Source organism: Diuraphis noxia, unplaced genomic scaffold, assembly GCF_037042655.1.
Source record: "Diuraphis noxia isolate RWA-SAM2 unplaced genomic scaffold, SU_Dnox_SAM2 contig0002, whole genome shotgun sequence".
NCBI classification, from domain to species: domain Eukaryota; kingdom Metazoa; phylum Arthropoda; class Insecta; order Hemiptera; family Aphididae; genus Diuraphis; species Diuraphis noxia.
In genome coordinates this window covers 60,392,019-60,417,564 of record NW_028301712.1, presented here as the reverse complement: position 1 = coordinate 60,417,564, position 25,546 = coordinate 60,392,019, and the positions used below count along the sequence as shown (strand labels likewise).

The following is a 25,546-nucleotide window of genomic DNA, read 5'->3' as shown; positions in this document are numbered from 1 at the left end:
GGCTTTAGAGGGATTATTTATAAATTAATACAATATTATTAAAAAGAACACTATCAGTAAAAATTAATAAAATATACAGTAAATTTTACAAGGTGTTCCTTAAAGTGCCAATCAATTGTTTGTAATAGTTTATTAAACTTGAATGTAAATTCTAATAATTGTTATTATAATACTATAATTATTTTATCTGATAAAAATACTGATTCATTGTATTCCAATGCTAACAAATAACAATCTAATAAAAACATCAAAGATTGGTTTGACAGCTATGTTTTAGGATTAATTAAGAAATTAATCAAAATAAATTCTTTTAATAATACTTTTGAACTAAACCTATATAAAAACAAAAAACATAATGTGTGTTTATTCAATAAAATATTATGGAAACTGTAATACTTATATAATTTTAGAACAGGTCAATACTGCAAAATATAAAGGTATAACCATAGACAGTAAACTAAAATGGAATGTTCACGTAATTAATTTAACAAATACTGTTAGAAAATGTTTTTAAATATTTCATACTTTAAGATTCTAGTGTAACTAGTGTAATGTTTATATAAAACTTTATTATTTTTAATATTAGTTCAATCCATTGTTAGTTAAGGCATTTATGTCTATTGACAAACATATGATTCACATACTATCAACTAAAAATAACACTTAATAGATTTTATAATAATTGTTGTTGAAACCTATGTACTATCACAATAACTTAAATGTTTAACAAATATTCTTTAAAGTTTTCACAGGTTTAAGCATAATCTAGCTAAGCCTTAGTTTAGGGTGAATCATTCATATAATACCCATTACAGAGAGAATATTAATATTTCTGTTCCATTTTTTATAAAGCAGCTTGATTTGAATAGCTCTATATCTGTAGCAACTCAAATAAATAGACAACTTAATATTAATAAATATAGTTTTATAAATGCTGGTTTATTTAAATATATTCTTTAAACTCTTGATTTCATGAATATAGACATGTTATACAAGTGCTACAAAATTTAAATAATTATTCTCCTGTTCTTTGTTAATTTATTTAATTGGTTTTTGTAATTTTTTTGTTTATTTCTAATCTTGTTTCTCTTTGTACTGAGCTCAAAACTAAAAGCACCCCAAAACAAGCTTATGCTTGAAGGTGAGTTTGCAAAATGTTTATTGTATATTTTATTCACAAGTATAAAATTGTATATTGTTTTGCAAAAATAAATTATTATTAATTAAAAATGTTTTTACCTCAAATTATTGAAATAATTAAATACATAGCTCTTATATTGTTCCCTAACATGACAACTAAATAAAGCTCAATATAAAAATAACAAAACTTGAGTTTAGATGGTAGCAATTTCAATGTGCATTTTAATTTATTTCTAAGTAAGTACGTAACGTGTAAGTATACATTTCAGTTTCGATTACATAGAGTGGTTATTAATAAATTATAACATTATGAATATTATATATAATTTTTTTTTAAATATATATATATATATATTTAAACTTTTTTGTAGGTAATAATTTCAATCAAATACAATAATTAATGACAGTATAAAATCTATTTTTGTTTTATTATATAAAAAACTTCATTGAATATATGCAGGTCCATTAAGACACTATGTTTTAAGCAAATTTTGATATTATTATTTGTGTTTCAATAAATTATCCTTTAATTTTTCTTTGTTAGCACCAGAAAACCGAACAACCTAAAAAAAACAAACATTATCAATAGTAAAATAATACAAATTTGAATATTTACATTATATTAATTTATTTTACTTCTGTTTTTGATTTTAGGAAGACAAATGTGGGCATTGATTGGATGTTATACTCAATAGCGGCATCTTCACACTCATCAACATCAACTTTTAACATGACTACATCAGGGTACTCATTGGCCAGTTCCTAAAAATTATAATATTACATTTTTAGTATGACTTAATTTCTTTTTTATCATCAAGCTTTGAACTTTATTTTTAAATTCCCAAAAAACGCTTTCCTTTTATATATGTGACATGGTCTTAAGACAACCAAGTGTATTATTTTCAAACAAATTATGGAATATCATTTTAACCACATTAAATATTCGAAAAATAAACAAGTATTTTGTGAAATTGTTAAAAATTTTGGTCAATAACTATATGACTTAAATCATTTTTAAGCCATTTTTAGTTTTAAACTTAAATTTTTTTTAGCCAAGGGATATTTTTTAATCAAACAACACTTATTATTTCAAAAACTTTTTATGTTAATGAAAATATTATTTTTAGTTAATTTTAAATTTAAAAAAAAAACTATTATATAGCCAACTTTAAACCTTTTACTATAATAATAACAAAATTAATTTAATTCCTTTATATAAAGATCAAAATAATTTGGAATACTTAAAATGTTGGACAAGTAGTTAATGAGTTATACTTTTAAATATTTATTATTTAGATGAAAGTAGTGACCAGAGGTATCTCATAATATTATGTTGATTTATTAATTACAACTGCACTTTTAAAATGTTGAGTTTTATACATAAAAATACTATTAACACATGTTTAATTGCAGAAATGTATTATTTGGTAGTATCAAAAGTATAAAATAAATTTTTTAGTAATCAGAAAAATATCACTTTTAAAAAGAATGCTATGATAAATTTGTGAAATTTAATAGATAATAGCTAAGACTTTTTTTTAAATAGCTATTTATTTTATTGTGTATTGTGTATATATTGTGTATTCATGATTATATATTCAGCTTTACATTTTAATTAAGTACTTTATAGGTATTCATTAATAACATTTAGTAAATACTAAAAGTTAATGATGTTTATTTATATAGGTACTATACTGTAATTTGTAATTCAATAATGTTGTTACATTAAAATTGATATTCTTACTATAAAGAAAATTAATAATTACTTCAATAAAAGGAGCCATTAACTTGCAAGGACCACACCATTTGGCAAAAAAGTCAATGATGACTAATTTTTCTTTGGCGTCAGTCAATTTAGTTGCCAGATCGGCCTGCAAAATACAAAATGTATAAATATTATAAATGGTACATAGTTTGATAAAACAAAAAAATTACAACAAGTACAAAATATTATTAACTGTTGATATTTATTGATTATTTAAAATCATGTTAAGGAAATTATTCAAGTAGATATTAAAATAAATACTATATTTGAAATAGTACCAATTCAACAATTATTGGTACCTATGTGTTATCTCGACTACCTTGGGTGCACAACCGTGTTATTTCGACTACCACAAATTAGTTATCAAGTTACCACAATCAAGTTATGACAAAATTATTTAAATATGTTTGATTAAAATGTCAAGCAAAATTAAAATGTTCCTCCACACCCCGGTTGGTTTTGGCACCTAGAGGTTTGGGGCTGAGCCCCCATGCACCTTGAGGTCCTCGGACTGACCGGTGCCACTATAATATACTTATGGTACTTTAACTTAGAGTTACAGATGGTATTGAATATTAACCATGGAGGGTTAGTTATAATAATAAAATAGATATTTAAACAGGATTCTAACAGGCTGTCTTGGAAAGATTTTGGTAATTGAGATAATACATAAGTGCCCAATTACTAAACAAATGTATACATATTTATGTATGTCAAACAAGGTTAACAGAACAATGAACATATTTATACAATACAATAGAAATTACATTGATAATAGTAACTGCTAACACTTTTTAAGAACTTTATTATTATTATTATTTTTTGTCTAACAATCAAATAGCTTAATCTTATCAATAAACTTAAGTTTAATGCTGAAGTATTAAATTATGTCGCTGTGAATGGAATACTTGAACATAATTTTGAAATATAAATAAATGTGACCAAGCATTAAATTAAAAAAATTAGACACTTTAAATATTGAGTGTTAAATATATGCAATAATAAAACTTTTCCCACACATTTCATTCAGTACTGAATACAATTGGTAATACCTATAAATTATTCAATATATAATTAATTTATCATACCAATCTGTTATTGCAATTTAAGAAAATACTAATGCAATACATTTCACACAATTTTTAACTTTATTGAGGAAGATAACCTAAAATTATATTTAAATGTACAATGGGTTATGATAACTAGTATGTACTTATTATTAGATAATTATTGTAGGTATGATATAGCCATTATGTTTTTATATCCTTAGAAAAATTATTCAAAAATTAATGGAAAATTAATTTTAAAAGGCAGTTAACAGAAATTTGTAAAAACATCAAGCCATGTTTTGGCCATTGTAACATATAACATAATATCTAGCATAATATGTCATCTAATAAAATGTATTTATATTAATAGATGTTAACATTAAATATTTAACTTTAAATTACTTTAGTGTTTATAAAGACAACACCACACCTGCATGTGTTGTCTCCATATTACAAACATACTACATACCAAAAACAGTTTTGCATGAGAAAGAACCAAGTCTATAATCATAACCAAGCTTTAAAACTTGAATACATTTTTTTGCATTTGTGATATCAAAAAAAAAAAAAAAAGCAATGTTGCACAGTATATGTTCTCGTCTTGATAGGATGAAAATTCTGTTCCTTAGTTATGAGTCATAACTTATGACTGTAGCTTTCTTGTCTTTTTTCTACGCAAAACAGTTTTTGCTATGTAGTACATTTGTAAGATAGAGACATCACAATATGGGAGTGTGGCGTCCTCTTAAATTAATTATTTTGCAATGATGGGTATATAAATTATATTTTAAAATGTAATTATCACCTAACAAATAACTCTTAATATAATCATATTTTTAACATTAAAAACTCAACAAAAATATAAATAAATTGGTTAAATCTAAATGTATCTAATCAATTATATATTTTAATATCCAAAATAAATGTGTTAAAATAATTAAGAAATATTTCAATTTTAACTAATGAGGCCAATTAAATAGTGTGGACCTATTAAGGTATTAGGCCATGATATATTATAACTTATTAGGTAACTAAACTATTTTAATAAATAAGTTCAATTTTAATGATTGGAGTTAAAACAATCATTTCCCAACCCCTTGATATTTTTTTAGGACTGAAACCAAATGTTTTAAAATGGTCATAATGTATGACGTAATATGTAATTAAAATTACTTAGGTAAATATTAATTAGTTTAATTAACTAGGTAATATTTTTATTTTCAATTGAATTATAATGTAGATGATATCATGGTTATGTTTTTAACTACATTTATGATTAAAATTGTATTAATATTTTGATTTATAAAAATTAATTAACAATTCACGAGGCAATTACTGTACACAAAACTACAATGATCAAATTTAACAATCGAAAACACATACTATAATACAATATGTTTAAAATATAAAATATGGTATAATATATTTAAAATATTTAAATTTAGGATTAAAACTCGAGAGCAATAGTTGAATAAAATTCACCACAGGTATCAAAACTAAAGCCCATGAAACAGTAATCACTGGACGCCCCCAAGAAGAGTAAATATAAAAATATGTATAACATCCAAAATCATTATGTGTGTACTTGTTAACTATCACCTGTATCATAATTAGATAACTACCCATGTATACAAAGTATATTATATGATCATTTTTTATAAATATATATAAATGTATATATTTTTATAATATTAAAAAATGATGAGCTTATACACTGCTTTTAATATTTTATGTAGCTCTTGCATAAAAAGTTTGGAAGCCCCTGGAATAAACAATCAAATTAAGGTAAACAGTTTGACTAACAATTAGATAGATATAATATAGGAACTTATATTAAATACCTAAATTCAACATAATAATATTAATGCGCTATATACTAGCTAGGTGTAGACTATAGATTTACAGTCTTACGTAATTATGACGACCTTTCAACTCTCGATGAATATACAGGTCGCATACTGATTAAGTAGGCAATTCAAAAACTATCATTTTTGATTTCACGTACGGTATATACTGGCCGTGGATATACCACTGTCGAGTGTTTTTAGTGCGAAACGGAGAATTCATTTAAAACTATTGGGCAGACACATTATGTCGTTGTTATTGTGATCCAACAAAAACCGATGGATTTATCAATTTATTATCCGACGGCTATAGCCAGTCACCAAAATATACATACACAGTACACACCGGGAAACCATAGATAAGAACATGTCTGTTCAATTGACGCGCGCACACACATGCATGCATGCATACATACATACATACATACACACACATACACAAGTACACAACCGTCACAACCGACCACCATGGTCACATAAAACTATAAAAGGGAGATATGATTGCTTATATTACGAGTAAATATATTATAAGCACACACACACACACACACACACACACGCGCGCGCGCGCGCGCGCGAATCTCCAAATTAAAAACTCCAATCATCACTGTTGGCGGTCGAGGACAAATTAAATAAAGCCCTTCACCTCACCCAGCGAGGTCCTCAAAACGACGGGCTCGAATTCAGACGGTCGTCTCACAAGTCGCACGTTATAATAACAAAAATAAAAACGACGATGGCCTTGTACGACGTGCGCGAAACTAAAACCCGTTCAGGACATGGTGCGCAATGATTTACGGAAAACAATATTAATGACGGCCGTAAAAATGTACAATTCAATACGACGATACAATAATACGAAAATATTATTCTAAAATATCGAAAAACTGCGATGCGAAACGAGAACGTTCGTACCAACGATAATAAATTCAAAATAAAATACTCACAGCGTCGGTGACCATTTGAACCATTTTTGTTGTCGGTGATGGACTTGTATTGCAATATTACTCGGCTTTTAGGCGGATACACCGGGACGGCGTGCGGAGAGTGCGGCAACGGACGACACGTCTGACGAAGCGTTTACGGTTGAAGTAATCGAAACACAGCGCACAGCCAAGTGTAAAGTGTTCAGCCGTTCAGCGTCGTCGACTGTCGAGTCGTGATGGGTAGCGGTGTCGTTGGTGGGCGGGGTTCGAGCGCGGGCGCGGAACAATGGCGACCGCCGATCGGCAGTGCAGCCACGACCATGACATACGTTTGGTTTTCATTTTGTTTAGACTTTCCTGATATCGTACGTTTCACGACGCACAGGAATCGGCATTCTATTCGGTATTCGTCATCCTCGGCCGTTGGTACTTTTAACTTTGACACCTTTGTATAATATTAAATATTAATGTACTATTGTAAAATATGTTGCAATAATCATAAATTTAAATTAGAATACATAGAATACTAAATAACTAACTATAATTTATATACCATTATAGTTACCCATTACTGCACAGCCACACGGTCAATATTATAATACAATTATTATTAATAATTGTAAACCACAGACTTCTATAATATAATAGTAAGTATAGAAGTCTGTGTTGTAAACATAACGAAATAATAACGATTTATTGATTTCATTAAACTTATTACTTGGCCAGTCAGCCAGATGTACCTTATTAATTATACCTTGTTACCTAAATATACCTTAGGTGTTAGGTACCTATACACATATTTAATTTTTCAAAACAGTAAAAACATGGTATCGATAAGTACCTATTAATGTATAATTTGTCGACCGCTTAATAACAACAATCTTGTGGTCGCTCTTTCAGCCTTTTACATATAATATGTGTAATGTGTTTGTGAACTTATGTCTTATTGACTCAGGCCTCATCTAAAATTGTGTGCAGTAACACACACCTACCTAGTTACTACTTAAGTAAATAATAAAATAATTGTATTCATATTTGATACTAGAAAACTGAAAAGCCAACACGTTGTGACGTAGGTATTATAAGCTCAAATGCTTATATACGAGCTGCCTTCAATAAGTATCTGATAAACTGCAACATTGACTTTTTATAATCGTATTAATAATCATCTCCATAGCTCACAATTTTCCAAGAGTGGAAAATGACTAAATAAGTCCTAAGCATTATTCTGAGCTCAATAAATAAGGTGATGTTGTAATGGCCAGTTACAATAATGTTTTAGAAAAATATAATTTATGTCCAATATATCCATCTCAATTATTGAAATCGATTAAAAATATATACATAAAAATACAGATTTGTCAACCACCATAAAAGCTATTTCAAATGCGAAGGGTGGAGCTGAACAAGTGTATATATGACAATAACAAGTGGCAAGGAGTTAGAACTCCTATAGGCAATAGGCCTAGGTACACCGCGCTTTAATTTATCCTTTAATTATTGTTGTTCGTGTAACCAACCATCTCATAACTTAGAGTTAAGGTTAGTGATGCACAACTTTCGTATGATTTTCCCCTATGCAGCATAAATTCTATCGATGTTATACGATTGCGAACGATTTTCTTTTAATATACAAATATACTGATCATTTTATATTTTATCAGAGTTTGAAAAACCATAGGTGATAGGTTATAAAATATAAATTATAATTATAATAATATATAAATTGTAATATTAAACTATTTTGTAATCAACAACAAATCTATGCGACAACATAATTAGCAGATAAAAACGTTCGCAATCGTGTTATTCAAAAAGGTGTTGCCAATAACGTTCGGAGTCGTATAATAGGTATTACTACTCAAATTGAATCTATGCTGTTTTGCGCCAATTAATTTACTTTAATAAACTTTTTACAGTGAATTATATCATTTGTATCTATATACAACGCTATTATTAATCGGGCTTGTTTCGTTAAAGGGTGTAGAAAACACAGCCCAGACACAAAACTATAACAAAATAAATTACAACACCAAAATGTAAGGAAATAGTGGTGACTCAAGTCAAAAAAGAAATTACCTAATCTATAATTATAATAGTTGATAATGTACGAATTAAAATAATATTATTGTAAGATAATGTCAGCATTTAATATTTTGATTTTTCTCTCTGGTCTACGAGAAATAAGGTGTTGTAAATAGCATAATATATGTTAAATGCATTTCAGCTGAATCAACCTACGTATAGTGTTGGTAGCTTTAATAATATAATGATAGTGAATTGACCTATTTCAAAACTAAAGTATACAGTATCTATTTTAATTTTTTACAATAAGTATTTTTTTTTTAGAAGTTTAATAATAGTTTTTAAATGTAATATTTTACATTGGTACAGTACCTATGGGTCGGCGCGGGGGGGGGCAATAGGGGCAAATGCTCCTGGCCCCGTGATTTTAAAATTATAATTAAGGCCCCGCAGTTCTTAAATAATTTATATAATATTTATAATTTAATATAATTATTATATTTTATACTGTTCAAAGATTAGTTAGTTTGGATAATATGTAATGTAACTGTTATTTATTTTGACCGGGGCTCCGCAAATCCTAGCGCCGTCCCTCGCTTAAGGTACTTATAACCCGCATTGAAATATTGAAATTTTGTAAAAAAAATCCAACGTATAAACAGATAATACAATAAAATATAATATATAGGTATGTACAAGTAAACATTAAGTAAAACATACTTAAATAATACTATAATACATCTTGGTTTCTAATTTTCTATATATAATATATGCTTATATTTCAAATAAATAATTAATGTTATCATTTGTTCTGTGTTCATTTAATCTTGGAGTATTAATTTATTGGAAAATTTCAATGAAAAATTTACTATTATTAATTCGTCTATACGAATATTTATTATATATATATATATAATATATATATAACTAATTCTAGTCATACATAAGTACATAACCCGAATTCACGGCCCAGCAAAAACAAAATATTACGATGCTGTATCAGTATTCACTTTTCAGTGATCAATCGCGTATATATATCGGTTTTAGACTTTTAGTGTAGGTTCAATTCACGGGTAAATCAGCATCTATCTTAAATCGTGGGTTTAACTCGCGTTATTGTGATCTAATTTGACCGATATAGACAATTCGCGTGTGATGAATTGTATATTGACTAAATTGCAATATTGGTGTATTTTTTAAGGTGATTTAAAATACACTCCAAACTTTTCTGATATGTCTATTGTCTAAACATAATTTCCGAAATGTTTGACAAAATTTATAGTTGAATAGGTTATGAATCTCAAGCTTCAATCTAATTGACATTATTGCCTTTTGTTTTATATTTGAATAACGAATAATGAATTGAATATTATTTTAATTCATTTTTAGAAAACAAATCCCTTAGCAATAACACACGCAGGTGGGCTGCTATAATTATAAAATATTGTATTTCTGTAATGACGTAATGTGCATGGAATGTTAGGTAATTCTCTACTTTAATCCATTATTATGTGCCCAAATATAAACAAATATATAATATATAAACAAAACAACCATCGGATTGTGAAATTATGTCTGTTCGCTATTATATTAAGAAGAAAATTATAAAAGCTATCATTATTGTGTTCATAATGTTAGAATTTGATTTTTAGTACATATTTTGTAACCATTTTTTACGCAATATTTCTACAATGTTTATTATATAGTAATAATATAATCAATAATAATTAATGTTAACATTTAAATAAATAAAAATATTCGATTTTCGTTATCCTGTTTCTACTTATAAGGTAAGGACTGAACAAATAATAAGCTATAAACACTCTCCAACTTTCAAAGAGTCATTGATATAACTTCGATCTATTGCAGAAAACGGTTAAGTAGTTTTCGAGTCTATAGAGAATAAATAAAGAAACATTATTTTATATATATCAATAGAATATATTATTCTACAAACACGTTAATATTATGTTACCAATCTTTAGCCTTTAGGTTTCGGAATAATATATAATATACTCTCAATCCATACTAGATACGACCTTGAAACGGGTGAGACCTTGCGTGTATCGTGGACTTGACTTATACGTCATTCGAAACATGCGTAGTAAGTATCATGCACAATATTATTATTGCGGATCGATTAACGACCACACTACCACAGTATCACACGTTTACGCATTAATGCGTAATATGCCCATTATATAATAAATAATAATACATGCCAAATTTTTCGATGGAAGAGTTAGAGAATCATAATTCATAATACGTATTAATATTTAAAATTTATGACATTTGTCATCGTCTTATACATCTCCAAATTGTATTTTTTTAATTTCGAGTTCGTGTAAATTTAATTTAGACAATTTGTTATACTGACTGCAACATATAGAAATTGAAGTTGGATCTAAATATATCTTAGTGCCTTCTGAAAAATTGTTGCTAAACTATTGTTGCTCCCAGATCTTCAGTAATTACTTATTATATTCGTCATCCGGCAACGTTAGATACTATTCTATGAGAGTATATATGCCTAATAAATTACCATACGTATTACTCATCACTCAATTATGTTCAGCTCTTCTAGAATAGTGAATTCTTTCATCTTTGTCACTGACCACTGAGATTCGATAGCAGTTGTTAGAGACTTATATTATATTAGATAATAGATTATAATATTTTTTTTTATGTAAACTGATAAAAGATAAGTTCTTTAAGTAGGCTACACACGTCACTTACAATATTATGTTGCATCTAGCTATATACACAGCGGTTAACTGCAGTTATTTATTTTTAATGTAATAATAACATAAGAATTGTCAGTTCTTTGTCGTAGAGTTCACAGGTTGGACAGTCTTCTTTGGTTATAACTTATAAGGTACAAGTGCGAACCTGATATTATAATTAGGTACACTTGATATTTCATATTATAATAAAATATTGCGTAGCTTAAACATGACTGTGTATTAATGAACATCAGATGAGAAAACCACAGGGCTGGAAGTTGTTTAATATATAATTATATTTTATTATAAAATATAATAAAATAATAAAAATATACTGTTATGCCAAAATGTAGTTGTTTATCCAATTCCTCATTGAAACGCCATCAATATAATTTAAGAGGACGCTACACCTGCATGTGTTGTCTTCGTCTTACAAGTAAGTAACATTGCAAAAACTGTTTCGCGCGGGAAAGAACCGAGAAGGCTACAGTCATAACTAAGAAACGAAATTCTCACAACAGATAAAAGGGAATTTCGACTGTGCAACGTTGTTTTTATTTTTTTGATATTAGAACTGAAAAAAAAGTTATTCGATTTTGAAAAACGCAAAAATAATGAATTTTGAAACAATAAGAACTTTTTTTCTATTTGTGATATCGAAAAATTGAAAACAACGTTGCACAGTAAATGTTCTCCTTATTATGTGGTGAAAATTTTGTTTCTTAGTTATAACTGTAGCCTTCTCGGTTCTTTCCCGCGCGAAACAGTTTTTGCAATGTTACGCACTTGTAAGACGGAGACAACACATGCGGGTGTAGCGTCCTCTTAAGTCTATCTGGTCTTTATTAATGTCTGTAATATTCTTTTAAATTTATTTTACTATTATTTATAGAACTATAATAATTGTTGAACCAACTAAATTTGATTGCATTTGTTTAAAGTTATGCATTTATACTTCAGTAGCTTAAAATATAAAGTCTATTAATTGTATTTATATATATATTAATATTTTAATTAAAACGATTTGACATTTTTTTTTTCATGGTTGGTCACTCTGACTGTCGGAGAAAAAATTGGTTGTTATCATTTGTCGAAGAACGGCCCTCGGCCGATGATTGTCGACACCGTACCATAGAGTAATTGGTTTATTACTCTATGCACCGTACTATCAAAGAACAAACGTACTATGCACGGTCCTAGAAGATCTTAGACCATGGTACCAAGATATTGGCCGACTTATGATAATGATAAATATTCAATATTGATAACATTGTTAATCTTTCTCTGTGTGACTGTGTCTACAACTTACAGTTTAGTTTTAGTAGTTAATACTTTTTATTCTTTTTGATGATTATTAATTTTCATTTTAATATGAACTCAATACTCTAGCGGTGAATATACGCCTTTTAACTTATATCATACTTATACAGATTGATTAACCCTAAACAATTGGTGGATTTTTAAATATTCTTAGATTTAAAAGTGTATTTTAAATTTTAATAATTATCTGTTTCAACTAAAAAATGTGATAATATATTAAAATAACCTACATATATTATAAAAGAAAATCGACTGTTAAATTTCAATCCTCATCACCATGCCGCTAATGAAACCTTATAGAACTATTAAGCAAACTGGGCCCAAAGGTAATATTTATTGTTTGTCCCTTGTGTTATTGTAAATCTTAATAATGATTAAAATGTTTTTAATTTTTTAATTGTTAATATATCAAATATTTCTATTGCATATTCCCCATATTCAATATATAGGTACTAAGGTAATTGTATATACTTATTTCTGTATTGAACATTAACTTAATCCCGACATTTATTAAGGTTATTTTTTTATGAAATATTTCCCTGCTTGGTTGATAATAATTTAATAACTAGGACTTCAATTTCAATGCATTTACATCATTTTTTTTTAATGTCTTACACAATGCTTTCCATTATACAAATGTGTTCCAAATATTCAATGTTGGGTTTTTAATGCATTTAAAACTTTTTCAAAACATTTTTGACCTATTTCTCACGAAATTGACTTCATTAAAAATTTTGCGTGCTACAGTATAATATAAATCATTTTCATTTTAAACATAACATCTGGTTATCTTGTTTTAAATTTGACAAGGCTGAAAGTTATCTTTATATCATACCAACCAAACTTTTACGTAAGTTTTTTCTTATTGAGCGATAATATCAGATAAGTGATGTGGGTGGCCAACTGTCAGTTACTTTTAGTCATATTTTCTAAGGTTTTCAAGTTATAAATCTATTTTTTGATATTTTTAAGGCATTAAATTCAAGTCCTACTTTTATTACCAAAATAATGATTTACTACTTTTAAGCTTAATAATCTATACAAATTATTTTAGATTCTAAGTGGAGCGATGAGTGTATTGATTTTACAATGATGTGATTATTATTTTGTGTATATACATGATAAATTGTTGAAATAATGCTTCAATTTTCAACTTCAGTAGCTTTTCCGATTGGAAAGTGAATATAGTTGGTGCATTGGGAACATACAATTTTGAATTTCCTAGTAGTTTTCAAAATCACCTGGAAAAACAAAAAACAAAAAAATTAAGGAAAAACGAGAATTTTTATGGAAAATCAAATTTTGAGAAAATGGAATTTTAATATTGGTGTAACCTTAAAACAAATTACCCGTAGACCCATGAAATGTTCACTGAATGTATATACTAGAACTTTCTATACTTGATATAATTTTTGAAGTATTTCAAAGCTTTTGTAGTTATTGACATTTGAAATTTTCGATCTTTTTAGTTTTTTTTTATAAATGGCAGTAAAATTTTATTTTTTTAGGAAAAAAGCTTCAAAATTTAATACAAGACTCCTAATATATTGAATGACATTTAAAAAATATTAAAAATACATGGTCACAATTTTTCAAAATACGTAAAAATCATGAAAATTTGCAATTTTTTTTGAATTAGAAATTCATAATAATTTATCTTTAGTTGATGTAATAACAGATGGAAAATATTAATATAAATTGGTAGGTTTTTTTTTAAAATCATTCTAAGCTTAAATTTTGACAAAATGTATTTAATTGAAAATTTATAAATTCTTTGGCTGTTAAAAATTTTAAAACGTTGAACTTTTATACCTAAGGATTGAAAATTTAAAATAAGGTGCCACGTAAATAGTTAATTCTGCATCAAAAAATAAAATAAAAATATATATCTTGAAACTACACAGTCATAGTTGTTTTAAATTATTTTAAGTTCAAATTTGGATTAAATTACATATTAAATAACCAAAAATAACAATCTTAGTTATATCATTGAAATTTAAAATATTATTCTTGGGTACTTAAAATTTCTAGAGTATACTTAATATTTTAATATTATTAGTTAATGTCATTAGTGACTTATATTAACACCTTAAAATAAATTATAAATATCTACTATAAATGACTGATTGAATCATGTGTATAATGAATCTTAATGAATCTGATTTGATTAATTTGGAATTTATTTTATAGATTCCTACATTTTTTATTTTTTTTTAAATGATTGTAATATAATTAATATAATAGTGTTCTAGTATAGAACTATAAAATATCCTAGACACAGACAAACCTTCTTTGCTCAGAATGGATTTTTTGTATGTAATGATATAATATTGTTGAATTCAAATTTAATACCATCCATTATAGCAGTGGTCTTCAACCGGCGGGTCGCGATAAGTCTTTTTTTTTAAATAAAAATAAAATTTTTAAAATTATAAAAGGTAAAAAAATAATTTTTTAATAATTTAATTTAGAAATTTAATAAATGAAAATACAGTTTAAAAATAGTAATGTATGTTGTGTATTATGTATCAACAATATTTTATAATTTATTGTTATTCTATATTCTATTCTATAATATTATAATGAATATGAAATCACAGTATAATGTTTCATATTACACTGGTATGATTGTACGTAGTAAGATATTGAGATAAGAATTAACGAATAAACTGTGTTATTAATAGAATTAATATACATTGTTATCGTTAGAGTCCCATAATCTACGAATATTATCGATGTTGTTGCTGTGTTTAAAGACAAAGTATAATAAATGTTAGTCGCGTTATTATTTTAGTCGTATTTAGTCGTACTATTGCAAAGCATTAAGCAATTTTCGATTTTTTATAAAGCTTATGTGGGTTGTGAAAAATGTAGGCCTAAAAATGTGGGTTGCGAGTCCAAAAAGGTTAAAGACCACTGTATTATAGAAACCCACTTGTAAGCTACTGTAAAGTAGAGTGACATCTACTTTTTTAGTTATGATTATGAAAAATAATATTATATAGTTATAAAGATAATATACCACAGATACACAAAAAAATGTATCAAGTATTACTATTTATTAATTGATATTTTAGACAAAAATAAAGGACCTAGACTGCAGTCAAAATCATCATCATCACGACTACTCTTAGAAGAAAATGATTTCTTTTTGGATAATGTCGGGCCATCAAATATGAATGAAAAACAAAAATCAAGATCATCTCATCCACCACATTTAAAAGGACGAGATATCGGTATTATATGAATTTAATTGACTACCTATCTATATTTTAAAGTTATATATTGTATTAATTTTTTTAATTATTATAGGCTTATGGCATGCTCGTAAACAAGCAAGTATGAGAGAGGATGAAGAAATGCTTGATATGGGTAGACCTAAAGTTAAGCCACCTTCTCATTTAAGAGGTCGTGAATTAGATATGTGGCATAAAGAACAAAATCGTTTATGGCAGAAATCTAAAAAGAAAGAACAACAAAAGGAACTAGGAAAATGTGTAAGTTTTGTTAAAAATCAAACTTTTAAAGCTGAAGTTTTTATATATAAAATTATTTTTCCTTAGTTTATTAAGCTAAGAATTGAAGGAATTAGCCGTATGGAAATGCAGCTTCAACAACTTGAAGAAGAAATGCCAATTCCCGATGAAAACATTAACCAAGTCCCATGTGTTAAGTCAAATTCCAAATCAAATAAAAAAGATTATAGCAATCATAAGTAAGCTATCATAGTGCTTTACATATTTTGTTTTAATAATTTAACTGTTGTTTCTTATGAATTAATGAAGTTATAGGGCTTTAAATCTTTTGACTTTAAAAGATGAAGATGTAGATGAAAATGCTGAGTACATAATAGATAGATATAAAAAACTGGAGGATTCAAATTTCAAAAGAAAGTTTTTAGATAACATTACTGGATCTATAGAAGAAAATCTTGTCGCATCTATTCAAAGTAATATGGTATGTTTTTAAGTTTTTACACATTGGCTACTATGTGGCTGCCATATAACAAGGCAATAGCTACACTGTGTGTTAAAATAAATGGTATTTGTTGAGAACTTGTAGCTATTGTTTATTGGATGGGATAAGCAGTATGGGTCATGGTATTTAGGAGTCACTATTCATGTCACAAACTATAATGATATGAGAATTGTGTAGTTTCACATCATCAAATATTGTATCAAAATTTAATTTTTATAAATTATTGTGATGAATTAAAAATAAGCATGTACATTGTTATTGTTAAAACTTCACCTTATAATAATATATTAACTAAGATGGTATAGTTAGCTACTTTAATGAATAATAATTAAAGGGATTTTGAATGTCGACTTTCTTTGTCCTATGTTTTATTATTGATTAAAGCATATAATTATTACGATTGATTGGGATTGTGAGTATAGATTTATAAACGAAGGATAAAATGTTTTATGATGCACCTGAGTCTAGTTGTCTTTATTACTTTTCGTTGATGATGATTTTACTATTGAAATTATGCGAGTGTGTTTTGTTATAATTCTTTACCTGGTTGGTGTTGCTTGACTTGAACAATGATGTATTTATAAATAATAATTATGATGATGTTATTCTTCTTGGAATAATGTAAGTTCAATTTTGGTTTGAATAGAAATCACTTTAACAATTCACAACAAGATATTATAAGATTTGAATGAGTACGTTAAGTTAATAATTGCTTTACAATTTTTGTAGCAAAGTATGTGTGTGATACTGCATGAGACAGTTTTGGCTAATGTGAGCAGACTGATCTGATCAAAATGGGGGTTCTACTTTCTACTTATAGTATTGATCTTTATACCTTGTTGTTGTTGTTTATTTTTACATAAATACATGGGTATAATCAAAATATGTTGTTGTAAGATTAGGGACATTTGTATATATGTATACATATGTAGTTATTGCTTATTATTAGTTTTTGTACATTATGAATTATATCAGGGTACATGGGTACAGATATTTATTATATTTTGATAGTTTTTACTAAATATTGATTTGTAGTTTGATTCTATAATGAGTATGACTGTTGTTGTTGTGTATAATTTTGGTAATATAATGGGTACATGGTTACAGATATTTATTGTGGTTTTGATAATAACATATTATGATGATATCAAATCATGAAGCTGTGTGGGCGCAATGATCAACTATGGTATATAGTGTAAGAAGTAGCACTTAAGAGGATCCTGCAGAAGCATGCATTATTTCTGTCTTTTAATTTCATAAAGTATCAAATTGTTCATTAGAGTGTTAATATTAAAGTGAATAAATAAAATGAGACTATTATCAAATTTAAAAATAAGAATATAATCTATATTACATTTACGTTAAGATGGAGCCTTGGTGTGTACCAGTTATATTAGGACTCACCGAGACAACCATCTTGTTGGTTAAGCCACACCTCTGTACTCAAATCAGGTTCTTTCTTAACATGAATAGAGTATAGTAAATTATAGGTTTTTTATGTTTTCATTTAAAAAAAAAAACTGAGTTACTAGTTAATATTTTTACTTTTTAATTTTATAATAAGTTATCCAATCTAATATTAAACATAACAAGCTAAATCAAATTTCAGATTTTGGAACGTACAATTTCCCATTGTTACAAACAACGTTATGCATGTGAGCGTAGAGTCCTCTTAAAAACTTTTATTATAACATTTAGAACTTATTAAGTTTGAAAAAACCTTAAATTTACTTAATTAATAAATATTAAAAACAATGCTCATATATATTATAATATGTTAATATAACATAAAATTATAATGACATATACTAATCTAAAATCTTCTTCTTAGTCTTATATTAGTCCAATTAAAACCATCGCCACTTCCAATACGCTCTTCTACCTTTATCTAATGCCACTCCCAGCAACGGGTTGATTTTTTCAAATCTCTTTCAGCTTTCTACAATATCAATCCATCATTGGTGTGGACTGCCTTTTGGTATTTTTCCCAATGGGTTATTTTCAGTGACTTTCTAAATAAGTGAGCACTCTGCTCGCCAGATGTGTCCCGCACACCCAACCTTTTCCTAACTAAGAAATGTTGTAGACTCGGCTTGTTGTATAGCAGAATCATTGCAGCTTCATTTTGTTCATTATACATACTGATTGTTATGAAAAAAAAAAATATCTAATGTGTCATTTTTAGAAACTTCAAAATGATGAATCAAAAAATGCATTTTTGAAAAATGAACTTGAAAATAAACGTAGAAGTGCTAAATACAGATCTATGTGTGAAATCAGAAAAAAACTGCCTTCGTATAGTAAAAAAGATGAAATTTTAGAACTCATCCATAGGAATCAAGTTATATTGATAAGTGGTGAAACAGGTTATTATTTTAATAATTAATAACTATTAATATTTCTATTAAATACAATTATGTATTTATACTTAATACATAAATATTTTTATATTTTATAATACATTTTATATAGGTTGTGGTAAAACTACCCAAATGGCACAATTCATTCTTGATGATGCTATTATGTCAGGTCGTGGTTCAACTTGTAGAATTGTTTGTACTCAACCTAGAAGAATTAGTGCTATATCAGTGGCTGAACGTGTCGCTGATGAAAGAGCTGAGCGTATTGGAGAAGCAAGTGTCGGCTATCAAATTAGACTTGAAAGGTATGATACATTTTATAAAGTTTATTTTTTATGTATTCATGTAAGCTGAGAAATACTAAAAAATACAGATGCATTAATTTATTCTTCTAGGTACATAGTTATAATATTAGTAAATAATAAATTAATATCTACAAAAATATATTTTATTTTAGAAAACTGGGTCGTGAATTTGGATCTATATTGTTTTGTACTACTGGCATTTTACTTCAACATATCCAAAGAGATTCAGCTTTAAATTATTACTCGCATATTATTATTGATGAAATACATGAACGTGACACAATTAGTGATTTTACGTTAACAATTCTCAAGAGCATCATCCCTGTTGTAATTACACGCATATGTTTATTGTTACGCACAGTAATTGTTTAAATTGTACTAATTTTTGTTTTGTATTGTTAATCCAGAGACCTGATATTAAAGTTATATTAATGAGTGCAACATTAAATGCTGCAGCATTTTCTAAGTATTACAATGACTGTCCATCTTTGAATATACCTGGATTCACATATCCAGTTGAAGAACTTTATCTTGAAGACATTTATACATTAAATAAGTATGTTAAAATGTTGTATCCTTGCTAGTAAAAAATCATTTTATTTATTAATTAAACTATTGTTGCTGAATACAGGTTTAGATATTTTCCTAAAAAATCAACACAAAGAACTCGCAAAATAAAACCTGGTGATCCATTTACTGAATTTGTATTTCCTTATGTAAAGTATGTATCTATTTAAAAGATTTATTTATATTGTTTTGTTAACTCATAATCAATGCTAATATTAAAAAAATAAAATATTTTGTAGGGAAATGCAGAGGCTTAAAAAATATCCTTCTGCAATATTAAATTGGTTGGAAAATCCAATGTCTGAAGATACAGATTATGAATTGATATTAGAACTCATATATTACATTTGTAATAATAAAGATGATGGAGCAATACTTGTGTTTCTATCTGGATGGGATCAAATATCAAAACTGACTAAAATTTTAAAAGATAAAGGCTTTGGAAATACATGTAAAGTATATTGTTTAAATAAATAATTTATATTTGTTAATACAAATTATTTTTTTATCTTTTAGCTCGTTATATACTTATTCCTTTGCATTCCATGTTACCTACTGTATCTCAAAAATCTGTTTTTGAATCACCACCTCGAGGTAAGCATTAAATATTAAAATTCTTTAAATATGTTTTGATTAATGTTGGTTTTATAAAAGGTGTTCGTAAGATCATATTATCCACAAACATAGCAGAAACTTCAGTTACTATAGATGATGTAGTTTATGTAATTGATAACGGCCGTATGAAGTTAAAAGGATTTGATGCAGAAAATAATATTGGAACTCTGAATGAAGAATGGGTGAGCTTAGCAAATTCTAGACAACGCCGGGGTAGAGCGGGTCGTGTAAGACCTGGTATTTGTTATCATTTGTATACAAGAGGACGTGAACGATCATTTAATGATTATGTACTACCTGAAATGATGCGAACAAGCTTAGAAGAAGTAATACTTCAAGCTAAAATATTGCAAGTTGGTATGGTAACCCCGTTTTTGGAAAAAGTTATGAATCCACCAGAAACTAAAGCCCTTGAAGTAGCTTTAAAAGTATGTTATTGATTGTTTTCATTAGTAAATGTACTATAATATTAATTTATTTTACAGCTTTTGATTGACTTAAATGCTTTGGATGAAAAAGAAAATCTTACTCCATTAGGTTTTCATCTTGCAAAATTACCAATCGGTCCACTTGAAGGTAAAATGATTATTCTAGGTGCAATGTTTAGTTGCCTGAGTCCAATAATGACAATTGCTGCTAGCTTAAATTTTAAAGATCCTTTTGTTATGCCAGTAAGTGATTTATTTATTAATTATATTACTTGGTATTAACTTTACTTACATCTTAAAAATATTTTTAACTATACAGGCAAACAAGGAATACCAATGTCGTGAAATAAAAAAAGATATGGACGAAGGACATCAAAGTGATCATCTTATGGTCACAAGAGCAATGAGTAAATTTTTACTAGCAAAGCAGGAGAACAGAGCATGGGAATTTTGCAGAGACAATTTCCTGATGTATAATACAATGAATATGTTGTATGAATTAAAATCTCAATATGCTAAGTATTTATGTGATCTGGGATTCATTAAAACTTCCAGTTATACAGATTCTGAATATAATCAGAATTCAAACAATGTTAAACTTTTGAAGTGTGTTCTAGCTGCTGGTTTGTGTCCCAATATTGCTGTTTCTAAGTAAGTAAAAAAAAACAATGTTTTTAAAACAGTAAGTATATTGTATAAATTGTATAAACTAATAATTATTGTGTTAAAGCTCTAAAATTAAAACAAATGGCCGTAAATTATCAAAATTCATTACTGCTGAAGATGGAAAAGTTGAAATTCATCCCAAATCAGTGAATTCTATTGATAGTTACTATGAAAGTCCTTTGTTATTATACCACACAAAACTGAAGACTTCTTCAATATTTTTGCATGATACTACTATGATTTATCCATTTCCTGTGATACTGTTTGCAAAAAGTCTTAAAACAACTGGTGAAAAAACTGATCATGTTACATTTAGTCTTAACCCTCAAATAAATTTCACTTGTTGTGCTAGAACAGCAATGTTTATAAAGGTGAATATACAATTTTGAATTATTAATAGTATTATAGATTTAATGATTATGTCACATCACTGAATTGTGTTGGATAAAATAGTTTATTATAAATCGGTATTGATTAAAACATTTTAAATATATTTTTATATTTAATTTTTAATTTTTTTTTATTATTAATTAACCCATGGCAACATAGGTCATTGGGTATGGCCGGTATGGGTAGAGTACTGGTAGGTTTTTGGGTTGGGTAGATTTGTTGGTACACGTGTGTGGTTTTTGGCAGAATTTTGAATTGGGCACCTATAGGTTTCTGCTATGCCCGGGTGGGGGGTGGCAGCCTCTCTCCAGACAGCATGAACTGTGATACCGCCCATGATCAGGATTCAAACTGGCGACGGTGCGTGTCGCATCCAACGCTTAAATCCTCCTGGCCACTACACCCCCCCCCCCCTATATTTTATTTTATTATTGATTGATCTTATTATTACTTCATTATGTAAGTCCTTATAGTTAACTGACTATTTCAGCAATAATTTTAATTTTAATTTTTTTTTTAAATACATAATATTAACTTTTATATTTTAATCGATACTTCAGTTGTATATTATATTCTTATGTTACAAATATATATTAAATATGAGACTTACTCTAGCCAAAAAAACAATACGATAAACTAATTTCTGATACAATATAAAATTACATTACATTTATAATATTGCTGCTAATAAATTAAACTGTTAGTTTATATCAGGCAAGTTCAAGTGAAAATTGAAAATAATATACCAATAGTGGTTTTGAGATTATTCACATTTGTAATATTCCCTAAATAAACTTTCTAAATTCTAAATAAAGCTTATCTACTTAAAAAGAAAAACATTCTATTTGATAACTTAATATTAATATTATTATCTCATTGATTCCCATGTTTAATTTATATTCGCAAATAACTTAATTTAGCCTATTTCTATTTTAGATAAATAATATTTCTCTCAATTCAGCTAAATATGTTTTAGAATTGACCATGTATGAAGTAATATAATTATTAATTATCATTTATCTTTATATTTTTTAGCAAGTAAGACATAGATTGAAGTGGTTGATTGACCATTTAATGTCACATCCTGAAGAAATAAGTTGTAATTCAAATTCAAGCAGTGGAAAAGCGCTCAAGTAAATATTTTATATTCAATAAATTATGTATATTTAAATACTTAATGTAACAGTTTTTTTGTCATTTATGGATTATAAATTATTTATTTAGTTGTAGACATTTAAATACAGAATCTAATATATGTATAAACCAGATGACCATTTAAATACCTACACTCATTATTTTGAAAAGTCTTAACTTTTTTTGAAACTATTCTTTTTATACAATTTTGATGTAATTTCAAAAAAAAAAAAAAAACACTTCTGGAAAAAAAAATATTTTTATGTATTTTACTTTTTTGAATGATCCTCACACATGAGACATACTAATGTTTAAATTAAGATTACAAATCATTACAAATTAAATAACAATTAATAGGATATTTTTCTCATACATATACTATACTGGTATTGAGAATTATATATATGCCGTGGCTCTAGCAAGGAAGTGGGATTTGATAGTTTGTAGTTATTACCAAGTATAGACAGGTGTATGGTAATCACATCTTTGTACGGTTGAATACATTAAGTATGATATACAGTAATAATTTTATCGATAAATTAAACAATTTCCACCACTATCATTCCAATATTCATTTCTGGCATGCTTACTAATATACACAGATTTTTTTTTATAATCTGGCTAATGTCATCACTTATTTAGATATTTTCAGAATATTATTTTAATTAATATATGATTTTCTTACATTGAGCTAATGGATCAAACATAATCAAATTTAATATATTATGGTTTGAAAAGTAGTTAGTATATTAGAATATAGTGTTGATTAAAAATTATATTATTTTTCTAAATTAATATTTCACAGCTATAATTTATTACAAATCGTTAAAAATATATTATTGTTGAACTTTAAAGATAGTTTATTAAATTATTTTTTTATTTTTTTTTCATACTTAATTAAGCATCCTGATAAAATATTTTAAACTTTATTTTTTTAATATAGATTTTGATAAATAGTTTTTAATTCTTTCCTAAATTAGGTAAAAAAAATAATAATTTATAATCACTAATCATCATAAATTATTTTTTTTCAGACTGGTTGTTGATCTCGTATCTGCTGAAGAACATCCTGGTATATTAGAATTTCCTTTTATGTTTTAAATTTAACTTATCAAACATTTTTATGTATTGATATTGTATAATTTATAAAAATAACTTATAATATATAATTTTTTAAATGCAAATATATGTTTTTAATTTATTACTCATTAAGGGACCCAGTGCCAAAGTAATTATTGTCAAAAACCATATTTTATTAAATCAATATTTTTGTCTTGTAGAATCTATAGCATTTTTTTTTTAATGGTGTTAAATAGTATATATTTAAACACCGATTAAATCATTTCTTCTATTATAATTAAATTAATAGTGATAAATAAATGTTATGTTAATATCATAATCTAAGAGAATGCTTTTGCACTATAAATATCTATTTCCATGATATTAAAAATCAATAATCTTAAATTCAACTAATTCAGCATAATCAATACTCAGTGGCGAAACAAACCTAAAATAACCCATAAGCTAACTTAAAATTTACACACCCACCCACCCAACCATCGACTTACCAGCTATAGGTATACCTATTATATATTATTGCCACGGCACCCACCCACCCCCAAACCTTAAAAAAAATGAGAAGCAATTGTTTCTTAAAGACCACAGTCGTTTCGCCACTGACAATACTAATTGGTACATTGATGTTAGAATATTATAGATATTAAGTTAAGATGACATTTGTCAGTAAAACTTTATGAATAAAAAAAAAAAAAAAAAAAAAAATTATAGATATTAATTTCATTATACAACTAAATTAAATAACAGTAATATTAGAAGCCTCTTTATATGATTATAATTAACAATTTTACTTTTACACTACACAATTAGGACATAGGCACATTAATTTTCAGTGTTGAATGTGAGTATTTGGGTGATTATTGTGCTATTTTAAATAGTAAATACTTTCTTTGAAGTTTGAATTTAAAAAAAAAAAAATATATTGTTTATTTTTTTCATATATCGATACAAGCGTCTAGGGAATCCGAATGGCTGCAAGATGGCTGACTCTGTTATCATTAGTTATTATAGATTTTACTATAATTTTATTCTAAAAATAATATATATATATATATATGATATAATTATAATATATATATTATATTATGTTGTTTATTATTCCAAGTTTATTAATATTCTATAATTATCCAAAATGATGATATTCCAGTTAATTATTAATAAGCTATAACCTTCATAATGCATAGAAAAATCCATATATCCCAAGAGTGACATCCATAAGCCTCCATAACATAAT

At 26.8% G+C, this 25,546-nt stretch overlaps 2 protein-coding genes across 2 annotated transcripts; one reads left to right on the top strand and one right to left on the bottom strand.

Moving 5' to 3' along the window:
• Positions 1 to 1,541: 1,541 nt before the first annotated feature.
• On the bottom strand, positions 1,542 to 6,965 carry LOC107164782 (thioredoxin-2-like). The gene is made up of 4 exons (XM_015512729.2): positions 6,746 to 6,965; positions 2,907 to 3,011; positions 1,777 to 1,902; positions 1,542 to 1,703 (listed from the first exon to the last, which is right to left on the bottom strand). The coding sequence occupies exons 1-4, from the start codon at positions 6,767 to 6,769 to the stop codon at positions 1,641 to 1,643; spliced, it is 318 nt and encodes a 105-aa protein (XP_015368215.1). The 5' UTR covers positions 6,770 to 6,965; the 3' UTR covers positions 1,542 to 1,640.
• A 5,692-nt stretch (positions 6,966 to 12,657) lies between these two features.
• Positions 12,658 to 24,419, top strand: Rhau (ATP-dependent RNA helicase Rhau). Its single transcript, XM_089219935.1, has 18 exons — positions 12,658 to 13,118; positions 15,870 to 16,028; positions 16,105 to 16,289; positions 16,356 to 16,507; positions 16,578 to 16,749; positions 18,956 to 19,136; positions 19,243 to 19,435; positions 19,588 to 19,762; positions 19,843 to 19,991; positions 20,067 to 20,156; positions 20,242 to 20,453; positions 20,519 to 20,596; positions 20,657 to 21,045; positions 21,103 to 21,288; positions 21,365 to 21,696; positions 21,776 to 22,082; positions 23,137 to 23,234; positions 24,270 to 24,419. The coding sequence occupies exons 1-18, from the start codon at positions 13,070 to 13,072 to the stop codon at positions 24,334 to 24,336; spliced, it is 3,174 nt and encodes a 1,057-aa protein (XP_089076061.1). The 5' UTR covers positions 12,658 to 13,069; the 3' UTR covers positions 24,337 to 24,419.
• Positions 24,420 to 25,546: the final 1,127 nt, after the last annotated feature.